The 20,580-nt window shown below is 45.6% G+C and overlaps 1 protein-coding gene across 4 annotated transcripts in view; it reads right to left on the reverse strand.

Annotated features, from left to right (window-relative positions):
• The window catches only part of plxnb2a.1 (plexin b2a, tandem duplicate 1), a 108,633-nt gene that overhangs the window by 19,284 nt on the left and 68,769 nt on the right, over positions 1 to 20,580 (reverse strand). For all 4 annotated transcript variants that reach the window (XM_046379568.1, XM_046379567.1, XM_046379565.1 and 1 more), the window contains 12 exons: positions 8,252 to 8,769; positions 7,771 to 8,097; positions 7,337 to 7,475; positions 6,898 to 7,043; positions 6,617 to 6,796; positions 5,635 to 5,769; positions 3,941 to 4,041; positions 3,735 to 3,861; positions 1,318 to 1,477; positions 531 to 642; positions 333 to 444; positions 101 to 202 (listed from right to left, as the gene is read on the reverse strand). In XM_046379568.1, coding sequence (XP_046235524.1) covers positions 101 to 202; positions 333 to 444; positions 531 to 642; positions 1,318 to 1,477; positions 3,735 to 3,861; positions 3,941 to 4,041; positions 5,635 to 5,769; positions 6,617 to 6,796; positions 6,898 to 7,043; positions 7,337 to 7,475; positions 7,771 to 8,097; positions 8,252 to 8,767 — 2,157 coding nt within the window. In that variant the 5' untranslated portion in view covers positions 8,768 to 8,769. The remainder of the gene's footprint in view (positions 1 to 100; positions 203 to 332; positions 445 to 530; positions 643 to 1,317; positions 1,478 to 3,734; positions 3,862 to 3,940; positions 4,042 to 5,634; positions 5,770 to 6,616; positions 6,797 to 6,897; positions 7,044 to 7,336; positions 7,476 to 7,770; positions 8,098 to 8,251; positions 8,770 to 20,580) is intronic.

A 20,580-nucleotide genomic window follows, 5' to 3' on the forward strand; every position in this document is an offset into this window, starting at 1 on the left:
GGGGAAATCATTTACAACAATAAAACACAGGCCATGCAGCAGATGAGACTGATGATGATGGCGTTAAGATGGTTGGTCATCCAGGTGTGGCGGAGCTCACCGTGTAGATGTCCAGGTTTCTGCCCTGGAAGCTGATGGGGATTTCAAAGCCCACGGGGATTAAGAGCGGCTCCGGGGACTCGAACTGAGGACATCTGTCCGGCTTTATCACAGAAAGACACACAGAAGAGTCCAATAAATGGTGAAAAATGCACATTGTAGAAAATACACACACACACAAACAGACAAACACACACAAACAGACAAACACACACAAACAGACAAACACACACCTGCTGCGGTTTCACGATCTGATTTCCGTTCACGTTGTCGTTCCTGTCGCTGCAGCTGTGGTCCCGAGCGTCCCACTGGCAGCCCCACACGCTGGTCACACAGGCTATACACCTGGAGACACAGCACCAGCAAACACTTAGAACGTCTTCAGGTGTGTGTGTGTGTGTGTGTGTGTGTGGGCGTGTTATCTATCTTACGGAGTGTTTTGGTTCTTCCTGACTGTCGCAGCACAGTTGTAGAACTGATACTCTCCAGACGTCACCTCGATGTTGTTGTTCACCACAACCTTGACTGGGACAGACACATAGTCTGACACACACACACACACACGCACACACACACGCACACACAGAGAGCAAATCCAATAAAATTAACATTTTAAGAAGATTTGTATCAGACCTAAAGATGAGGAGGGATGAAGGAGACTTTGTTCCCTCAGTTTCGTCTCACAGATCGAGTACTGAGCCCAAAAAGCTCCAGCAAACTGAAACTTTAGTTTACATCTCTTTTTCCTTTTACGTTAAGTATAGCAAAAGGTTTTTTAACACACCTGTTCAAAATCAACACAGATAAACTGACTGATTTCTGAATGCTTTTGTTTTTAAAACCGCTGAATAAATTAATGAGCTGTTACGGTTTGGCTGTTCTCATCTTGCAGAAGGCAAAAATATTTGTTTCCACCTTTTAACAAAAGACAAAAATAAAAAATAAAAGATACACAAATAAGCAAGAGATTAATAAGGTGCTAAACTGAAAGAAACAGATGAAGCAGGAGAGTGAAAACAAACAGCAGAGCAGCTGCAGTGCAGAGCAGGATATGACTGAATAAGATAAAATCTAATTTAACATAATTAAACATGTTCAAAATGTTTTCTGAAAATTTGTCCCAGAAAACATAAACCAACCATAAAGTATGTTAAAATCAGCGAGGACGGTGGAAACGCCGCCTGCTGGAGCCACTCAGGGACCCCCGTGTGGACCTACCCTGCTGGTCGGGAGTGGGCGGGATGTCCACGGGGTCGGGCAGCGAACAGGTGACCTGAGAGTCCGAGGACATCACGGCTCCGCTGGTGAAAGAGCCGAAAACACAATGCAGCCGATCGGACGGGCTCAGGCTGGGGTGGGCGGGGATGTGGATATCAACCTGGAGGAGAGGCCCAGGGATTAATGGAGACGCAGAGGAGGAAGAGGGAGGCAGGAATCAGCAGAAACGCGGCGAGAAAAGAGCCGAGTGAAAGATTATTTCTCAGTTCACAGCTCTGCTGGCTGCAGTGAGATAAAGACACGAGTGTGTGAGCCGCTGGCTGATGGAGAGTGTGTTTTCAGGGTCGGAGAGACAAACAACTAAAATTCATTAGGCAACATTTTCAATGAAGACTACATCTACTGTGAGGGGCATTCGTAACGCATTACAATGCATTCATAATGCTTCATGACGGCATTCATAAACACACCGATCTCATAAACACACAACGCTTTGCAAAAACATCGTCAGCTTGTCAGTTCAAGTCTGTAAGTTCAAAGTGAGTGCAGGTGGTCATAATGCATTATAAGCCCCATCAGTCAGGAGCATCAATCAGACACTTGAACTTAAAGCACTGAGTGTTACTGAGTGTAGGCATGAAGCTTTATGAATTCATTATGATTCATAAATTATGAAAAGCACCATAATGCACTATAGATACGGTCTTCATACAAAGTGTTGTGGGTTCTCATTATGTGAAAGAAGAACACTGTGTGTGTGTGTGTGTGTGTGTGTGTGTGCGCGCGCGCTGCAGAAATAATTGATATTCAACTGTGCCGATCAAACATCAGCTCTTCATTACTCCTCGCTGACCTCAACCGTTTTAATTTCACTGCTTAAGTTTTAATTTCAAACTTTCTGATCTCGGAGAAGCCCCTGACTGGATTCACCAGGGACTTTTTCCTCTTTTTAAGAATAAAAAGCTGCGTGAGGCAAAGCTTTTTAAATCCAACTGGCTGATCAGATCAAAATCACAAACCAGGAGCTGCAACAGGAGAGGAGAGTCCCAAACTCCTTCATGAACCTGCAGCAGGTCCACCTCTCTGGGCCCAAAGCTTTCTGGTGCTTTCTGGGGTCATCGGCACAGAGAGATCTGCACTCGAGTCCCCGCCCCCGACAGGAAGTGCAGGGACTTTACAAGATAAGAGCGTCTTCGTCTGAAGCACAACGTGATGCAGGACAAAGCAAAATGGCGTTAAAATCAAAACTAAGCAGAGCTGCAGACTTGAGAGTTGATTCGAGTCAGATTTTAGTTGTAAAGTGAGGACATCAAGAATCAAAGTGCTTTGATTTTGTTCAATACTTTGTGTACCTGCTGAAATACACGCCGAAACTGTTTACTCTGCAAAATCCTCAAACTTCTACCCAAGGCCTAAAAAAATCTGCTCTGCAAACAAGCAAACAAATCCAAAAGTACACTCGAGGTGTTTGTCTTCACGGTTGCACCTTGAAAGCATCCATCCGCCTGCGTCTCTTGGCATATTGTTTATTATAACCTGACCTGATTGTAATCATCGCATACCCGTAATGTTGTTTTGCTGCTTCCTCGTGTCTGATGAGGACGACTGCGATCTTCATACAGAAAACTTCTGTCCTCCTGATCAACCTGAGCAATTTTATTATTTTTTTTAGCCCATTTCAAATCGCTAACACCCGACTGCTGAAACTCTTTCAAAGCAACAGCTCAGGTTGAACCACATATCCAATAAGCATCACGTAGCTCATTTTGAGCGCAGCTGAGCAAAGTCTTAGTTACTCTAAGAGCAGAACAGCCCGATGGGAGGAGAAGGTTTGTCGACAGTCTGGTGTCGTACATCTCGAAGGTCTTTTCAGCCCTTTGATCAACTCGTCATTAATTCAGAAAGTTCAGCAGCCAGGTTCAGCTGGAGTGTTGCACCACAGCACCCTCAGCTAGCAGGTCAGTGTAAAATGGCTGTCACAGCATTCTGATTTGCTCAACATTACTTTTTCCCCACGACATGCCCCACCAAAAAAAAACAGAGTATTTAAGCAGAGTGACAGACAGGTTGACTTTTTTAAAATGTCGGTGAACACCTGCTGATCTGCTGTCCAAACACAGATCCTGTGTCCTGTCAGTGGGATTGATCACAAGGCAAACTGTCACCCACCGTCGACTGTCTGACCTGAAGGAACGCTTAGCTTCAACGAAGATTCAACATCTCGTGCATTATACAGACTGCTGGTGTAAAGGTGACGTGTCCCATTACTTTTGTCTATATAGTGTATCTAAAACCTGTAGATGCCACCTGTTTGGAAGCTGCTGACAGCACAGACACAAAGTGTGTCAGGAGGTCTGACTGGGTGAAACCAAACAGCTCAGGGGGGTTCGACTGCGTGTTCGTTCACGCCTTCCTACCTGCTGGGTCTTCTTGCAGCTGAGGTTGGGTGGAGTGAAGGACTGGATCTGAACACACTGCTGATTGGGCGACCACAGCCAGGTGTTCTCCTCCGTCGACCTGCGACAGCCCCGCTTCCTGGTGCACCTGTGAGCCAAGCACACAGAGTTTCCATCAACGTTTCAGCTGTTAGCTTAATGGACATTCAACTGTAGATGCTACTCACTTTCCCTCCAGGACACACCAGCCGCAGTACGGATCCTTCATCGACACGCAGGAGTGGCAGTCTTTCTTCAGGTGGCAGGCCTCCACTGGCACCTTGGTGATCTGCACATGTATGACAGGCTTTTATTGTGAAGGAGCTCTTACTGTGAACAACATACAGGAGGCTTAAAGGCAAAAAGAAATCCTTCAAGTAGGATAAAAAACAAAGAAAAAACCAAAACCATCCATCGATTTAAAACTGTTGATGTGAAAGAATCTCACGTTCAGCTCCAGCTAAGCTCCGTTCAGACTGTGTTTATTTCTCTGGGGGGGATGGGCTGATCTTAGCATCACCTGCTCTGGACTTCAGGGACTTCAATTTGTGAGTAATTTGTCACCCACGCACCAGAAATAATTACACCTGCAATTACAGCCCCGTTCTTTTTGCCTTTATTTGTTCACATTTTGGCAAATTAGCACCGTTAAAAGTAGGGCAAATTAGCTACGAGCAGTTCCTGTTTAAAATACACCAACGGATGAAGAGAGCGGTGAAGGCAAAACTAAAGGAAAATGTGAGGATTCTCAGGCAAGTTCAGAAGCGTCTTTTATTCTGTGATTCATGTCACCACTCTGACAGACGGCTGCTGGCCTTCCCTTTTTGCCTAAGTTAAACTACAGGTGAGTTGAATTACTGAGGAGCACAGTGAATATTTACTTCCCCACCTCCCTGTCCTGAACGGAGCTCGGTCTGACATGGACACCACACAGATGAGACTTGTGATGTAGAAAACATCCTGTGCGATCGTTCCTGTTTTGTTTTTCCTCCTTACGAGGAGAACGGCTGGAGGAGACAAACCAGGTGATGAGTGTGGGATCCAGACGTGTGTTTTAGTTTCAAGCTGTCAGCGGCTGATGATGACGATGCGCTGCCTCAGTGATGAGTCATGTGTTACACCCGGGAGGAGTGACGCATTCGCGTGTTGTATGTGGACGGTTTCTACACGACAACAGGATTATTTCTCAGCTGATCCTGTCACATGGAACATAAATAAATCCCTTATGCTACATGACTTAACAGCATTTGCAATTTTCCTTCACCCCATTCGATATTTTCTTGTAAAGCGAACGTCTTTGAATGGTTATTTCATGCAAAACTTCTTTCAACCCGCCGTGGAAATAATTTTCCTCTCTGACAACAAAGAGGCAGGACTAATAAATTTAAATGAGCAGACGGAACAAGCTCGAGTATCGTCACCTGACATGATCAAAGTGAATTGCCCTCTTGAAGTGCATTCTAATTAATTCATTTCTGAATCAATAACATCAATTTCGCTTCAGTGTGGCGGCAGAGAATGATGGCGACCGAAAGATGAAAGGACAAAAGGAGAGAAAGACAGATGAATAGAAAAGGCAGAGAGGAAAACAAAGGGGGGCCGGACAGAAAGAGAACGAGTGAATAAATCAATGGCTGACTCCTGTGTGGTAATGCAGACGGATGTATTGGTGTGAGTCGAACGAATGAATAAATGATCAAATAAGACAGACAGAATAAATGAAAGAGTCATTAAGTCCCCGACCTGATGGATGAAATGAAAGAGCAGGAGCAAGTACATGACTGAGTCCCTGACCTTCTTTATGTGGCGACACCGAGGAAGCAGAGAGAAATGGATTTAGTAAAAAGAATAATCAATTCGTCTAAGTCTGAGCGACTTTGACCTTTTTCTCCGTGGTGATGTACAGGTGTTGGAGGCTGGAATCGAACAGGAGGTTCTTGTTGACCTTGTCTCCGGTCACTTCGCCCGTCGCTCGCCCGTACACCTCGGCGTGGGCCGACACGTGCACCTTCAGCACCTACAGAAACACAAAAGGCGCATCAGCAGGCATTTAAAGTCAGATACAATCAGTCATCCTCCTTTGTGCTCTGATAAACGCTGTGTTTCAAGTGCAAAATAAAAAAATAAAGTGACACAAAATAGACAAAGAAGAAAAGAAGGACAAACTGTTGGCGAGCGTGGACGGAGAGCTCGTTCACAGAGACGCTTTGTAATTCAATTTAAGTTCTGGCTTTGATTTTCTAAAATACGCGTGGAGAACATTTTCCCCCCTCTGAGTTAATGCTTAATGCAGGAACTGTAATTTTTAAAAAAAAAGCAAAATATTGTTGAGTCAACTAGGTTATATTATGTTGCTAAGTGAGTGTAGCAATGATAACGCAGCTTTAAACAAAATGTTTTACCAAAGGCTACAAATTTAAAGTTGGGATACAACTTCAGTGAAAATTAACAAACCACGCAGTGCTTATACTGTGCACATTCTCTCTTCTTCCAGTAAAATAACTCAAAACACAAAATATTTGCCAAAGTTTCCATTCAGATTTCATAAAGCTAAAAGGCAAAACCTTTTATTTAGCCTTTTTAAACTTCATTTAACCACGATGGTCATGGTTGGTCATGCTTGTACAGTTTAACTAGTGAGCTAACCAGCGAGGCCAAGCTGGTTTAAAACTGTGATTTCTGGTTTTAATCGATCAAAGATTGCTTGTGAGTGAGCTAACAGCAACATAAACTACTGGGTGGTTTGGTAGTTTAGCTAACTAGCTAATGGTTACCAAACCCTTAGCAGAGTGAGACACCAATACTTTTATCTTGTAAAGCTATCTTGAAAAGTGCCTGGGAAAAGTCAGCCGGCGATTCTTTACCTCCCCGGTGGTGGTGCCCAGGAAGGCCACAGTGTGCCCCATTTCCACAGCCACGGCAACAGCGGTCATGTGATTCTTACGGACCAATGGAGGCTCGGCTGTTAAGGCGAACTCAGCCTTGCTGGCCAATGGGGAGGGCAGGAACTCGGCCCCACACTTGTATCTGAGGGCCATGTTATTCTGATGGAATAAAACATTCATATTAATGTAGAAATACTGAGTCACTGCCAATATTTCTCCCAGTTTTTCTTTATCTCTGACACACAGACAGATTTTCCCACCTGATTATTGCTGCTGCAAAGCTCTTCAGACTTAGAAGAATAAGGTGAGTAGACAGCAGCCCTCCCGTTAATGATGCCGTTGTTGCTGTAACAGGCGCCTATTATTTCCACCAGCCTTTTATTAATAGAGCGCAGAGGGTACATACCTACAAACAGGAGCAAAAAGCACAATCTGTACCCGTTTCATACAGCCCCTGCTCTGTTTAACAAAGATGCACAGGATAAATGATATGAGGCCTTGTTTTTTGGCAAACACGAAAATGTCAAACATCACAAGCCAAAAAACAAACTGATCTAGGTCGTGCGATGGTCGCGTTCAACCTTGATAAGCTCCAGAACAGTTATTGAGGTCAGTAAAATGTTGTGAAAAGTTTTTTGGCATCCTGCACACTAACAAAGACACATGAGCCAACATAAACATCAGGGATGTGACACCTACACATGGCAGAAGTAGATGAGTCTTCGTCAGAAGTGAAGGTGACAAACAGCACTTTGTCAGAGGCTGAAACTGGTCCATACTGGCCTGAACTGGTCATACTCTGAGCCAAAACCTCACCTGGCGCTGCTACATAAGCAGCCTGGGGGACGAGGAGGAGATAAAAGTGCTGAATGTTAGATGTTCATGCTACAAATGTGTATTTAAGCTGATATAACAGGCCCCATGAAGTGAAGTTATTCCAAGTTCAAGAGCACGTTAAAACCAATTTCTAAAGTTTTTCAGGGGTTAGCACCAAGGCCTTCGCAAACGGCTTCCAATTTAACACAAACTCATCCAAATGTAAAAAGTCCAAATGTGTTTTTCCGAGTCACTGCTGCTGTCTTTATAAAACCGCTGACAGCCCATGCGGTGGCTGAAGAGTGTATTAACATTACCTGGGCTTTGTTGTACTTGTTTGTGGCGCTGCAGTTGAGCTGCAGCTCAGTGTAGGAGTAATAACCCTGATCGTCCTCGCACATCCTGGAGATGAAGGTGAAGTTCTTGGTGTCCTGAACCCCTAGCGTCCGTGAGAACAGGAAGTACACGAAGCCGTCGTCTCTGAAGGCGAAGCGGAAATCGTGGAGGTACCGCAGGACAAAGGGGTTGGCCTGGACCGCTGAAGCCTCGATGATGCTGTCAAAAACCACCCAATCACCGTAGTCCTGGAGGATGCGGGTGGAGATCAGCTTGGTGCTGTCATGGCTGCCGTACCCCTTACCAACCTAAGACAGAAGAGACGATAAACTCATGTAACGAGGGAGTGGAAAAAATGTATTCTTACTTTGTATCGAAAGGACCCAAAGTGCTCCACAAACCAAAAGTCGTGCACTAAAAATAATCGATTTATGTTCATTCTGTGTCGGTTTTCCTCCTCACCAGGAATACGGTGAAGTTGTCTCCGTCCTTGGTGAAGTATGACATCACTCCCACCACAGAGACGCCCTCCTCGGCACTCGCTACGTACGACTTCTCTCCTTTGGTGTCGCTGAAGTACAGCAGCTGCTCCACGTTGCTCAGGTTCCTCAGTGAGCAGATGCCCCTGAAGACGCTGCCGCAGACCACCAACATGTCCTTGGCCCCATGGACCAGCAGCAGCTTATTGTGGTTGTCGGTGTCCACGGCTTCCTCGCAGGCGTCGGTGACGGGCGGCGTGCACTGTCTGTTGTCCCGCTTGGGGCCCGTCTCGGTGCGGGACTCGACCTCAAGGTTGGGGTTCAGCTGGTACAGGGAGTTGACTGCGCCAACGTACAGCCGGCCAGTTCGAGGGTCGGCCACCACGTTGTTGATCAGGTTGTCGGAGTTAAACTCTGCATTTTTGCACTGGGAGGGGCTGAGGTAAATGGTTGCCACGGTGACGAGGGCAAACTGCCAAACCCACCACCGCTCCATCATGTCTGGTTAAAGAGAAAAGAGAAAGGTTGAAATTTAAAAAAAGAAAACCCACCACAACGTTAACTGACATTCACATGTTCTTTATGCCTGCTTTGCCCTGAGTGTTGCCTCTCAGGTTTCTTGACATGATGCCCTAACTTACTGCTGGAGGTTGCTGGGGCAGCATGCAGCCCGAAGCGTTTACAAGTAGAACCCACTTTGAATTCTGTCTGAAAATAAGCTCCCATGGACAAGATTTTTTTAAAAGGAAGATATCTTCTCGCGCTCTTCTCTCGGGTGTTTCTTTATCGACATGTACGCTGATTCCAGTATAGAGGAGAAACATTTGTCAATTAATTTTCTGTCAATCAACCAAATGATCTGACTAATCCTTTTAAAGTTCTCAAGTAATTAACAATTTGGCGGCTGCACCAGTGTTAAAAAGATAAGCCGGACTGATCGATTGGTCCAGCACTAGAAAATTTATAAGCAACTACTTTTATAATAAATTAAAAGCCCGAGTCATTAATCAAGCCGAAAAGCTGAAAACTGTTGCTTTGTTCCGTTTGACGTGACTGTAAATTGAATATGTTTGGGTTTTGGAAAGCTCTGGGACATTGTGATACACTAAATAACTGACTTATTAATCTGTAAGCCACAGCCCGAACACAGTCTCAGCCCCGACAATAAACCCACTGAACTTGGCTTCAGAGACACCGTGGGGCTCGTCCTCGAAACAAAGCAGAATATCAACAACACCCTGACATTGTACTGTGGGGCTCAGCAGCAGCACAGACTCGAGGAGGAAAGAACGAACGCTGAGAGCAAAGAGAGGCAATAATGAGGAGCTTCTCATTAAACCCAGAGCATCCTTCACTGGAGGAAAACGAGTGAGGAGGGGGAGAAGGTGGAGGTAACGGCCTAAAAAAGCCAGAGTTGCTGAGCCCGATCAGATTAGCAAAGACAAAAGAAGAAAGTGTGTGTACGTGTGTGAACAGGGAGACTGAGTGTGGCAATTAGTTGTCTGACATACCGAGTTTCTCCTTCCATTAGTCTGGATGGGTGTGTTTAATTATAGCTGCGGCCTGTGGCTGTAAAACAAGGCTCCGGAGTGCAGTAACAGCACGCTCACTGTAATAACGTCCTCCTGCACAAACATCGCTCTGCTCCCATCTCCCGCCGCTCACCACTTAGGCGACCATCAGGTTATTCTGGGGCGACTCGCTCCGACACGATTTCGAATTCAACCCATCACAGATTCTTATCATTCATCATAAAACTGTTTTTCATTACGGCAGCGGCGTCCTTCTCCTCGATAAATCAAACTGCTTACAGTCACATCACGCTCAATTATTTACGCCTTCGTGATCAGGCACTTTATTGGCCAATCGCTGTTTTTTGTTTTTTTACAGCAGCTATCAGATAGTTCTGATTGGTGGTCAATTGACTGGTGCTTCCCTCGTGCTTTTTACTCTCTCCAAATTGAATTCACTTCAGTTCCCTTCATTGCAAAGGGATTTATTAGTGTGAAAAGACTTATCTCTCTAACCACCTGCTTGCCTAAATTACCGACCCACTGATATCAGGTTTCAGGTGGTCCTAATGGCTGCAGTGACTGCAGAGTTTTAGAAAGCACTGCAGCAGAGAAACTGTTACCAACACTCATACAAACTTCAGAAAGCCTTGTGTGTGTGTTTTCCTTTTCACGATAAAGTTGATGATTAAAGCTGAAACACAGGATGCAAAGAAGTGATGAGCGCATCGCAAAATGAAGGAAGAGAGAGAAAAGAGGCCACAGAAGACGACAGGACGCATCAGTGCACAGCGTGTCTGCTGTAAAATTAAACTAGCCCCGCATTACAGCACGACGTCAGCATCCCAACACAACATGTTAGCGTTAGCACTTGACGTAGCAGCAAACTGATGTGACTGCTGGTTCAGATGAAGGCCAGAACGTTAATTGTGGCTACGCGTAATGACTGGTTAAAGATCAGATGTCATTCGGGTGGCCAGTGATGATGTCTCTCAGTCTGCTGAGCTTTGCAGTCTCTCTCACACACACACACACACACACACACACACACAGAAACCCTTCAACACAGTAAACAAACCTACAGCAAACACGTTTCATTTTCTCTTTAGTACATTTACAAACTTCTGTCTTCGGCTGCTGTCTGGTTGGTTGTATCTTGTCCTCAGCTCGTGGACATTAATTGAAAACCGCAGTCTGCCTTAATGAAGATGTGTAAGAACTTTGTAATGATGGTAATCTGATTTCAGTGCTCAGTTCTACAGCAATCATCTGTGCTTGTTGTTAAGTGTGTCTGCACGGCTGGATGACGCAGGTCAACAGCTACAGAACGCTGACTTGGCGTCTGAATCCCTGAGATGTGTCCTCCTCCCATTGAATTTCATCTTCCTCGTCCTCCTTCGCCACACACAGACAAAGGGCATGACGACGGCAGGTATCTTCACCTACGCCGTCTCCCTCGGAGGGCCTCAGGTGGATGTGCCACATCAAAGGAGAACCATCTCTGCACTCCCTCAGCTTCCTTTCCACCTTTTCTTTTTCCTCCACCTTATTTGCTCACTTTCATCCCTCTGCTTTGGTTCCTTAAGTCTGACTGGCGTCAGAAGGTGGAAAAGGTGTGTGTGTGTGTGTGTGTGTTGCTCTGCTTCTATCCTCATGAGCAACACACTGACTTTAAGACCTTCTGTTTGTAAGCTGAGGACATTTTGATTAGATTCCTGTTAAGGATGAGAGGGTTTGTTTGTGGAAACGTCAACAGCATCTCACTGTACTTACGATGTACGTCATCGACTGATTTATTTTTGGCCACTTGGAGGCAGCAGACACAATGTGGAAACACTGACACCTTTTAACTATGTAGCTTCTACTGCACGGACTCTCTGAATAAGAACAAAACAAGAGATGTAAGCAGCAAAGGATCATGGGAGTTGAACAATGGAAACGTGTTGGCCTTTTTAAACATCCAGCAGTTAAGGAGCAGCACGAGCTTTCACTGGGAGTCGTGTCTCTCGTGTCCAACATTCGCTCCCTTTTAGCTCTGTTTTTGGTCTCTACCACCTCCCGAGGGAAATATCTGGCTCTTTAGATGCTAAATGCTGTGTTCACTGGCTGCTCGCTATTTGACACTGGGAACGCAACATACGGTGGTTTTTATCACTGACACAAAGCAGCCTGTTGAGTCTGAAGTGAAGTCGTGAGCCATAAAACACAACGAGCTGAAAGACGCTAAAATACTCCACAGACATGAGGGGAAGTGCAAAGTAAGGACTCATTTCACACACATGCAATCATTTGACCCGTTGTTGTTAGAAAAATATTGAGTAAAAAACAGTTTTTGATTTCAGCTGCTTAAATGTGCAGCTTTGCAGGAGATTTTTTTGAATATTTGGGGTTTGGATTGCTGGTCAGATTCACCATGAAGGCAACCTCTGGGACTCTGGGCTTTTGTCACTATTTTTCAACAATTTACAGAACAAACGATTAATTGATTAACGGCCAAAACAACAGAGTAACTGGTGGTGAAAACAGTCAGCTGCAGCCCGGTGAGGATGACAGGAAGTTAACCGGTTGTCTGTTTTGCACAGTTCACCTGTACAGAAGCACCAGCACTCGTTCAGTCAGGTTTTTCCATCTGTGACGCGTCTGCAAATGTATTTAAAGTTTGGCACGTCTTCGTCCGGGTTCACATCACTTAGGAACGAATGTGTTCAATAGAAAGTCTGCCGTCTCTGAGTGTGTCTGGGTGAGATTACATTGGCACCCACCAGTGGGACATATTTGGTCGAAAACTTTACCAACAAAAGGGATAAAATGCAAATTGTGTGATGGAAAAGAGAGAGCAGCCCAAACACACACACACACACACACAAACACAAACACACACACACACACACACACAGGAGGGATAACAGCAATCTGTGCCTCATTAAAACCCTGACTGCATACTTTGTGAAAGTCTCGAGCGCTGACCCCTCTGCTAAAAAGTTTGGAGTGAAACTAAATCCAGGAATGTCTGCCGGAGCTCCAGCCAGGGGAATAAAGCCTGACTGATTTTCTTTCTCTCTCTAACCTCTCTAAGCTTTTCTCTCTCCAACTCTCTCTTTGTGATTCACATTGTTTCTCCCTCCCTCTCATGTCTCTCACCCTTTTTCTCTCCCTTTTCCCTGTCTGTCTTTACATCCTCACCCGCGGGAACGAGTTCAAACAAAACTGGTTTTCTGGCACACGAGGTCCCCGGGGACGCACCGGATCTGAACCTCCATCTACGGTTCTGTCTGTCTGCTCGTCTCACTGACTGTCTGTGGACCTGTCTGTCTGTCCAGATGTGGGTCTGGGTCTGACAAGGGAACATTTTAATTCTCAGTTACTTCATTCGTGAGATGAAATACTAAACATCTTATCTTTTCCAGTCTGGGACAAAAACTCATTGTTTTCACTTTACAACAAAATGGCTGAACATGAAATTTAGTCCTAAGCCTTGGATTACGCTGCACAGTGGCTGATCATAGACCGCATAAAACATGGACGTCACTCGTAGGTTTCTGAGGCGCCGTCGGCCTGGTGACTCCGCCCTCCTCCTGGCTAACACACATCACATCAAACGGCACCACTGGGTGTTTGCATGACAAATTCCAAAACCGCTTTTGAACCAGGCTGTAAACGTGTTTTACTGGTGTTCTGGTTCTGGTGTGAAGTTGGACTGTTGGTTGGACAAAAGAAGCAATCTGAAGACGTCACTCTGGGACATTCACGTTAAGTTAGCTGCATGCTACACGCTGTGCTGGTTCAACACTTCAATCCCATTGGCTCCCTGGATTATCTGCTGTACGTCACCTCGTCAGACTGTGTGGGGAATCCAGCGCGAGGCTCAACGGTTAGACAGTTTGAGACTTCATTCTCCTGCTCCAGTCTCTGACACCAGCACAGTCGGCTTCTTGTTTATGGTCAAAATTCTCCCCGAGTTAGAAAAGCCCGTCATGCGGTCTCATTTGAATTCACGCCGACCACCAGCCATCATTAGCCATTCATGACACCAGGCCGGAGGAACATTGAAGCTGATTGGCCGGGCCTGGAGGGGATATGAGTGCTATGATTGGCGGAGCCCGGGGGGAAATTGAGTTCTCACTGGTGTTAATGAAGAGGCCTGAAGGAGAGCATGGCTGAGACAACGTAAGCATGAAACCAAAACGCCAAGGAGGATAGGAGACACACACACACACACACACACACACACACACACACACAGCAGTATACCTCATCTATCACTAACAAAAACAATCTTTTCCAGCAGTCCACAAAGGCCTTATGCAGTCTAATGTAGACACTAACACGGAGGAAGCAGACTTTAAGATGTCTTCAGGTCCTGGAGGACAATGCAGGTATGCAGAATGAACAAAAGGCAATAAAAAGTTGAGCAAATGGTCCAAACTTTTTAGACTTCTGATGCTGTAATTTAATTTAATGTCAAATTAAGACGTGAGAGCCACCAAAGGCATCGTTCTGTGACGTCAAAATCGACGTCCAGCTCCAATTGGCCAGCATACTAAAACAACACAGCAGGAAGTAATTTGTAAACCTGAGAGGATGTGAAGGACTCTCCAAACCCTGTTCTGTAGTGATCTCAAAGAGGACAGTATTGCACAACGACAAAATAAGGCCCTGTAACAGCTCGACCTTTGAGAAGAGGATTAGTCTTATGATAGGAGGTCTGAGAGGCTGGCAGTTGCCAAGCACGCACGCACACACACACACGCACACACACACACACACACACACACACACACAAAAACACACACACAGACTATAGTACCACTTGGTAACATCCCAGCAGGGCAGTGACATAGCGAGCAGAGAGAGGACAAAGACAGACTGTCAGAGGACTGACCTCAAGGACTACAGGAAAGAAGCTTCCAAAGGCTCATACGCTGCAGTGTAAAAACAACAATGTGGTGATGTGCTGAGCTCGTTAGCGAATCAAAGCATTTAGACCATCAGACAAAATCTTCCATTTAAAGCTGGGCCAAAGGCGGATCCCAGAGTCGGCGATGAGTGCGGAACCATTTCCTCGACTGCTGCAGCTCCACTGGGGACGTATTTCAGCAGCCCACTCATCCGGCTGGACACCAATGAACCTGAAGTCTCTCCTTGCAGAATAATTATCAGACATTTTAGGAATGAAAGTTTGAACTGTGCTGTGAATGTGAATTCAGTGTAGGACGGCTTGGAAAATGGATGAAATACTCAAGTAAAGCTCAGTACTGCACGCGAGTAAAATGTGCTTAGCTAGATTCCACCACTGGTTATTCTGACGCCAAGGTTTGAATTTTTACTGCAGTTATTAACTAATATTTAATATCAGACCTTCATATTATTTTGATGGTGGCTGCTAACTGAAGATGATAAGTTTCATTAAAGGCACAGCAGCAGCTTTTAATGGATGACATGTTGCTGTCGAGTCTGATTTGCCACAAAAGTAAAAAAGTGAAAACTAAGCCTGAGGACGTTTTGATGATGCATTCAAGGTCATTAGGACACCCAAGACTTCTCAGATGGCTGACTAACATCAACGCTTTCAATATGAGACACGACATCTTTATCCCAATTTACTTTTAGTTTGTCTTCTGGGTGCAGCTGTGTTTAATGAAGATGGCTCGTTAATTGGGTGCTTTTGGCAGCTGATGACAGATCGTCTTTGAATGCACCACTGTGGTGAGTTATGAAATCGAACGCCTGCTCGCAACTGTGATACGCCACAACAGCATCGATCTGACAAAAACACAAAAAATAAATAAATAAATGAATGCAAGGAAATGTTCACTGTGATGGATTATCAATCTTGGGGCTCAAGTCAGTGCAAATTTATTTTCACAGCACACCGAAATGAACTGAAATCTTGCAAGGAAGGAAATCAATCTTCTTAAATAAATATGACTTTACATCAATGCATGGAAAGTTTTCTGCTAAGGTAAAGACAGAAGTGAAGAGAGGGAAGAGAGACAAAGAGAGAAGATCTCATTTCATGGCGGTAAACTCACGCACAGATTAATTCTCTTTTATGCAAATGTAATTTGGTGGCTGCGTCCTCTGCATGCGTTGGAGTGAGCGACTAACAGCCAGTTTCCATCCTGGTACTCCTGCCATTAACCTAACAACGACACGCGCTGATGAGTGTACGAATCCCTGCATGCCAACAGACCTGCCTCCTGCTTTAATCAGATCTCACACTTCAGAAGTGTTTCCAGCAACTTTAAAAAACACAAAACGCAGCTTTGCCGTGTCAGAGTTTGTGCCGAAGCAATTAAAGCGCCTTCGTGTCGTAACGTTCAGTGCACCTCAACCTGTTTGGTGCTGCTTTCAGCTCGCATGGGAGGAACCGTCAGAGCACCGACAACTCGCAGGAACTCATTTTTAAATCCTTAAGATGTCGTGATTGATGTTTTCTGTAGACGTTACTGGCACCACATCCTGATGATGATGCTGTTTTAAGGCAAACTGAACACGAGAAGATCAAAAATCCCCGGCAGGTGTAAAGGATGAAGAAAACAAACTGAAAAGGTTCCTGTTGATTTTGGTTGAAATGAAACGAGTCCCCGCAGACACGACTTTACTGTAAGGTAACGTGAAAGATAAGCCAGCCATGATCCTAAATGTTTCTCTGCACAATTCACACAAAAATCTCTGGTCAAAAATAATCCAGTTAGTTAGTAGGAACATTTTTTTTAACAACAACAAGGTGACGTTTCTCACTGAGTTTGTGAGAAAAGTAGAAGGAAAAGCAGGTGTTAAATTCGACACGATGCTGCAGAAGAAGAGCAGGTAAAAGCAGCTGTAGCTGTGACTGGGCTGAAGGACGACCCCATACGATCACTGGAGCAGGTTATGTTTAAAGTTCTCCTCCAGACACGTTTTAAAGTATGTAAAAACACTCTGCTGTGACTGATGTGACGAGCTTTTCTGTGAATCTCAGGCCTCCACCGCCGCTCGTACGAGGCTGACGGGCGAAAGGGCAGGAGGAAACGTTCAGCCACAACGCTGCATGTTCGAGTCTCAGTCCGGACGAACGAACGAGGACGAACTCGACAGGTGCAGTTAGCATCTTTTGTTTATCTCGTTTCTGAGCTTGCAGCTTGTGATGTGACTGTGTGACGGCTGAAGCTGAGAGCTGATGCACTGAAGCCGGCTGACCGCGTGCTTTTTACCCAAAGTCAACACGTAATGAGCCAATTCAAACGACGAGCTGATAATTGCCATGCGATGAAAAGACTGCATTAACAGCCTGACTCCCTGAATGGAAATTAAAATCAGTTGATATAATCTTTCTTTTTACGTACTTGGAGAATTGGATTATAGATCACATTGTAATCAGACCAATCAGCTTCTGTGTGGAGAAATTAAAAACAGTTGGGTGAAAAGGTGTCACGTGTAGATTGGAAGAACTTTTCATAGATGAGATGCTTTGAATTAGTGGCGAGGGAGCGCGAACAGACGACCACACGTTACGTGCCGCCGTAGCCGCCGTGGGCAGTCTGGGTGACCGCAGCTCTGGCTGTCGAGTCATTACGGCTGGACGCAATCCAGCTGATTCACAGCTTCTCTCCACACACTGGAAATTAAACCTGTGTCTCAAAAGCGAGGGGGAGGAATGGAGCGAGAGCTGAATGCAAAAGCACTTTATTACAAACTACCTGTTTCTCTAAAGTCGCATCAAAAAATGATTGGCACCGCCTGCACACATGGAGCCCTGCCAAACTCTCAGACAGCGTTCGAACGTGTGCGCTTCTGTCCTGTCCAAACGTTCGAACCCTTTATCTCTATCCCCACTTGTGTCTCTGAGAAGTTTTCAGAAGTTTTCCCAACTTTCCTGTCAGCCTTTGAACTCGGCAGCTCCTGCTAACCTTAACACAAACGCGTAACCAGGAAGATGGCGGAGGAGACGCGGCTCTAAGCAGCTCTCAATTAACAAGGCCGGCTCTGTCTCAGCTTTCGTATGTGTGTGTGTGAAAATATGTGTGCGACAGGAAGAAGGAGATTGGAAGGAGGGATTGTTCTTTGCAGCCAGAAGACAGAGACGTAGCCTTCACTCCTGCTCAGATTGAAGGATTTAGAGCAAGGAGCCTTATTACAAAAGCCCAAAGAAGGAGAAAGAGCGGGAGCTTTCGCCTCCTTCTCCCTCTGTTCTGGGCTGATTAAAGCACAGATAACTCTGCCTTCCAGGCCGCGAGCCACCGGGAGCCAACTCAACCCACACACACACACACACACACACACTCATTAAAATCCAGACATAACAATAGTTCCTCTCAGCTCCAAAGGGTTTTGACCTGTTGAACAACAAACCTTCTTATGCAAAATGCTCAACTGCTCGCTGTACTACCAGTACTTAAAGAACCCCTGCGGAGTGTGTGTGTGTGTGTGTGTGTGTGTGCATTTGTTCGGTGATGATACCTTGAACTTGAACTCCAGATTCAAAAACGAAGAATTAAGATTGAAGGGATGCAACAGTTTGTCAGATTTCATGTGCCTAATGAGCAGCGTCACACACCAGGGGGGCAGAATAAGACGAAAGAATAAAAGATCTTTTATCTTTTTATTTCTCTCTGGGCACATTTTCGCTCTCTCCTCTGTAATAGTTAGACTCTAAAAAGAAATGTTGTCAGTTCTGGACATGAATATTCGATTATTTGGCTATTTGTTCTGGCCGTGCAATCAGTTTTCATTAGTACATCAATAAAATCAAACTGAAAAAAATATTTTGTATTTTGGCAGAGAAAAGGAAAAGAAAAGACCCAAAGACACAGACTATTGTGTGTTGATTAATACTCCAGAGCCCAAAGACACCAAAGACAGCCATAAGAGACAGCAGACATCTGAGTGTTTTGTTGCAGTTTGCTGTTAATAATCAGATACTTTTATTAAAAGCAGGACTACAGTTCACATTTGAGGGCAGCCAAACAGCCAGTAAACACACACTGCCATCATCTCATTTCATCCTTTGTTAACATGAAGAGGCTGATCAAAGCAGCTCAAAGTAAAGTGCAGGTATTAGAGTGTTTTTACACTTCAGCGTCTGATCTTAAAGACATACTGAGAGGTGTTTCTACCCCCACTGATACGAGGGGGGGTAACAGAACTGGAGGTTCATGAAGCATCAGTAGTATTTATCACAGGACTGTGATTGTTTTGGCTGGGTGAACCTGTAAAACAAGCCGCTGTCGTCTGTGCTGTCAGGTTACCGAGTGTATCCCCCCTGAGGAAAGCGTGGCTGCGGTTCAGCTTCTTCCACACTGCAGCTCGTAAATCTGTGAGCCTTTCAAAGCAGCTTTCCCGACACACTGCGGCCTTTATGCTCAATTCCAAACAGCTGATCACATCTCATTTTTTCTGGGTGACTGTTCATGTCTATTTTAGGCTGTAATCAGTATGCAGCACCTACGTGAACCGACTGAGGCGTCATGTGGAGTTACAAGACAAGACTTCACATTTACATTCGCTTTCAGCTCACTCTGCTTACACTTTGCGCTTGGCGAGATCCGGCGGAGCTGAGGTGTCTCCACAGATTCAAAATCAAGCGTCTCGCAGCTGTGTTTTCACAGCGAGAAAGCACGCAGATGACAGCGGAGGAGAGGATCCCGCTGCAAGAATTATTCCGGTATGTTTCAAAGAGCAGACGTGAATTCAAGCTGACCTCTCGTCATTTCCTGTGGAGTGGAAGGTTGCAGCAAACACAGATAACGAGTAGAGCGTCGCTGCAAGCTCTCCCATTGCCTGCACTGTTTAAAAGGTGGAGGAAGTGGTGTAGACAGACAACAACAAACAGCGCAGAGATGAGTGGTGGAGCAGGAGACGCGACTGAGAGCGAAGCTGACACTCCTGATGCTCAGTCCGCTCAGAGCGCCGCTGGTGGCGTCCGACTGTTACCGACCGCAGCGCAGCTTGGCCGAGAGGCCGTGGAGCTGCAGGCCTGAACGAACCAAGCCAAACTGTGCGGCTCTACTGTCCTCCTGCATGGCCATCCGTCCATAAAAAACACACAGCCTGCTGGGAAAAGACAGCGTCACCACCGGGTGAGCACTTCCCCAAAGGACACTCGGTCAAGTCAGTCTGACTTTACTGGTGAGACTGAAACAAATACGAGCAGCTTACATTAAAGCGAAGGAGGAGGTCAGGTGACGTAGCATGAGGAGCGATGGAGTCTGACCAGGCGGGAGGATGACCCAGGAGTCCGCTGTCCCCTGTGAACCCAAATTATGATGCTCTCCTGAACCAAACCAAACTGTGTTAACCGCGCCATGACGTCCTCTGAGACGCTGCAGCAGTTCTCAAAGTGGGGTCCAGGGATCCCCAAACAAGGGAAGACGAAACATCTCGCTATTTACAACCAGCTTTGTTTGGTTTTATCACAAGGATGTCGACTTTTTTGATCTTCTGTGAGACATTGGTGCTTCTGGCAGTGACTTCCTCCTGCCCAGTGCTCAGGCTGGAAGCCAAGCAGCTTATTTCAAATCAGAGATTAGAAGCTCGACTTCATGCGGGCCAACACTGACACTTCACTGCTAACGCAGACTTGAGTATTTGAGGGTTTTTGATGGTTTTTTGGTGCTTTTCATTGATGTTTAACAGAAAACAAAACTCATTTCCAGTTTCTGGCACAATCACAGTCACTGTGATATCAGGGAAAGGTAGCTTCCCTGGTACTACAGCAGCCATAAACCCATGTATGATAACACACACACACACACACACACACACACACACAAGCCTTTGTACTGAGGGAAACCGGCGAGGCTTTGATCTACATAATAGG

The sequence above is a fragment of the Scatophagus argus genome, chromosome 22, assembly GCF_020382885.2.
Source record: "Scatophagus argus isolate fScaArg1 chromosome 22, fScaArg1.pri, whole genome shotgun sequence".
NCBI lineage: Eukaryota > Metazoa > Chordata > Actinopteri > Scatophagidae > Scatophagus > Scatophagus argus.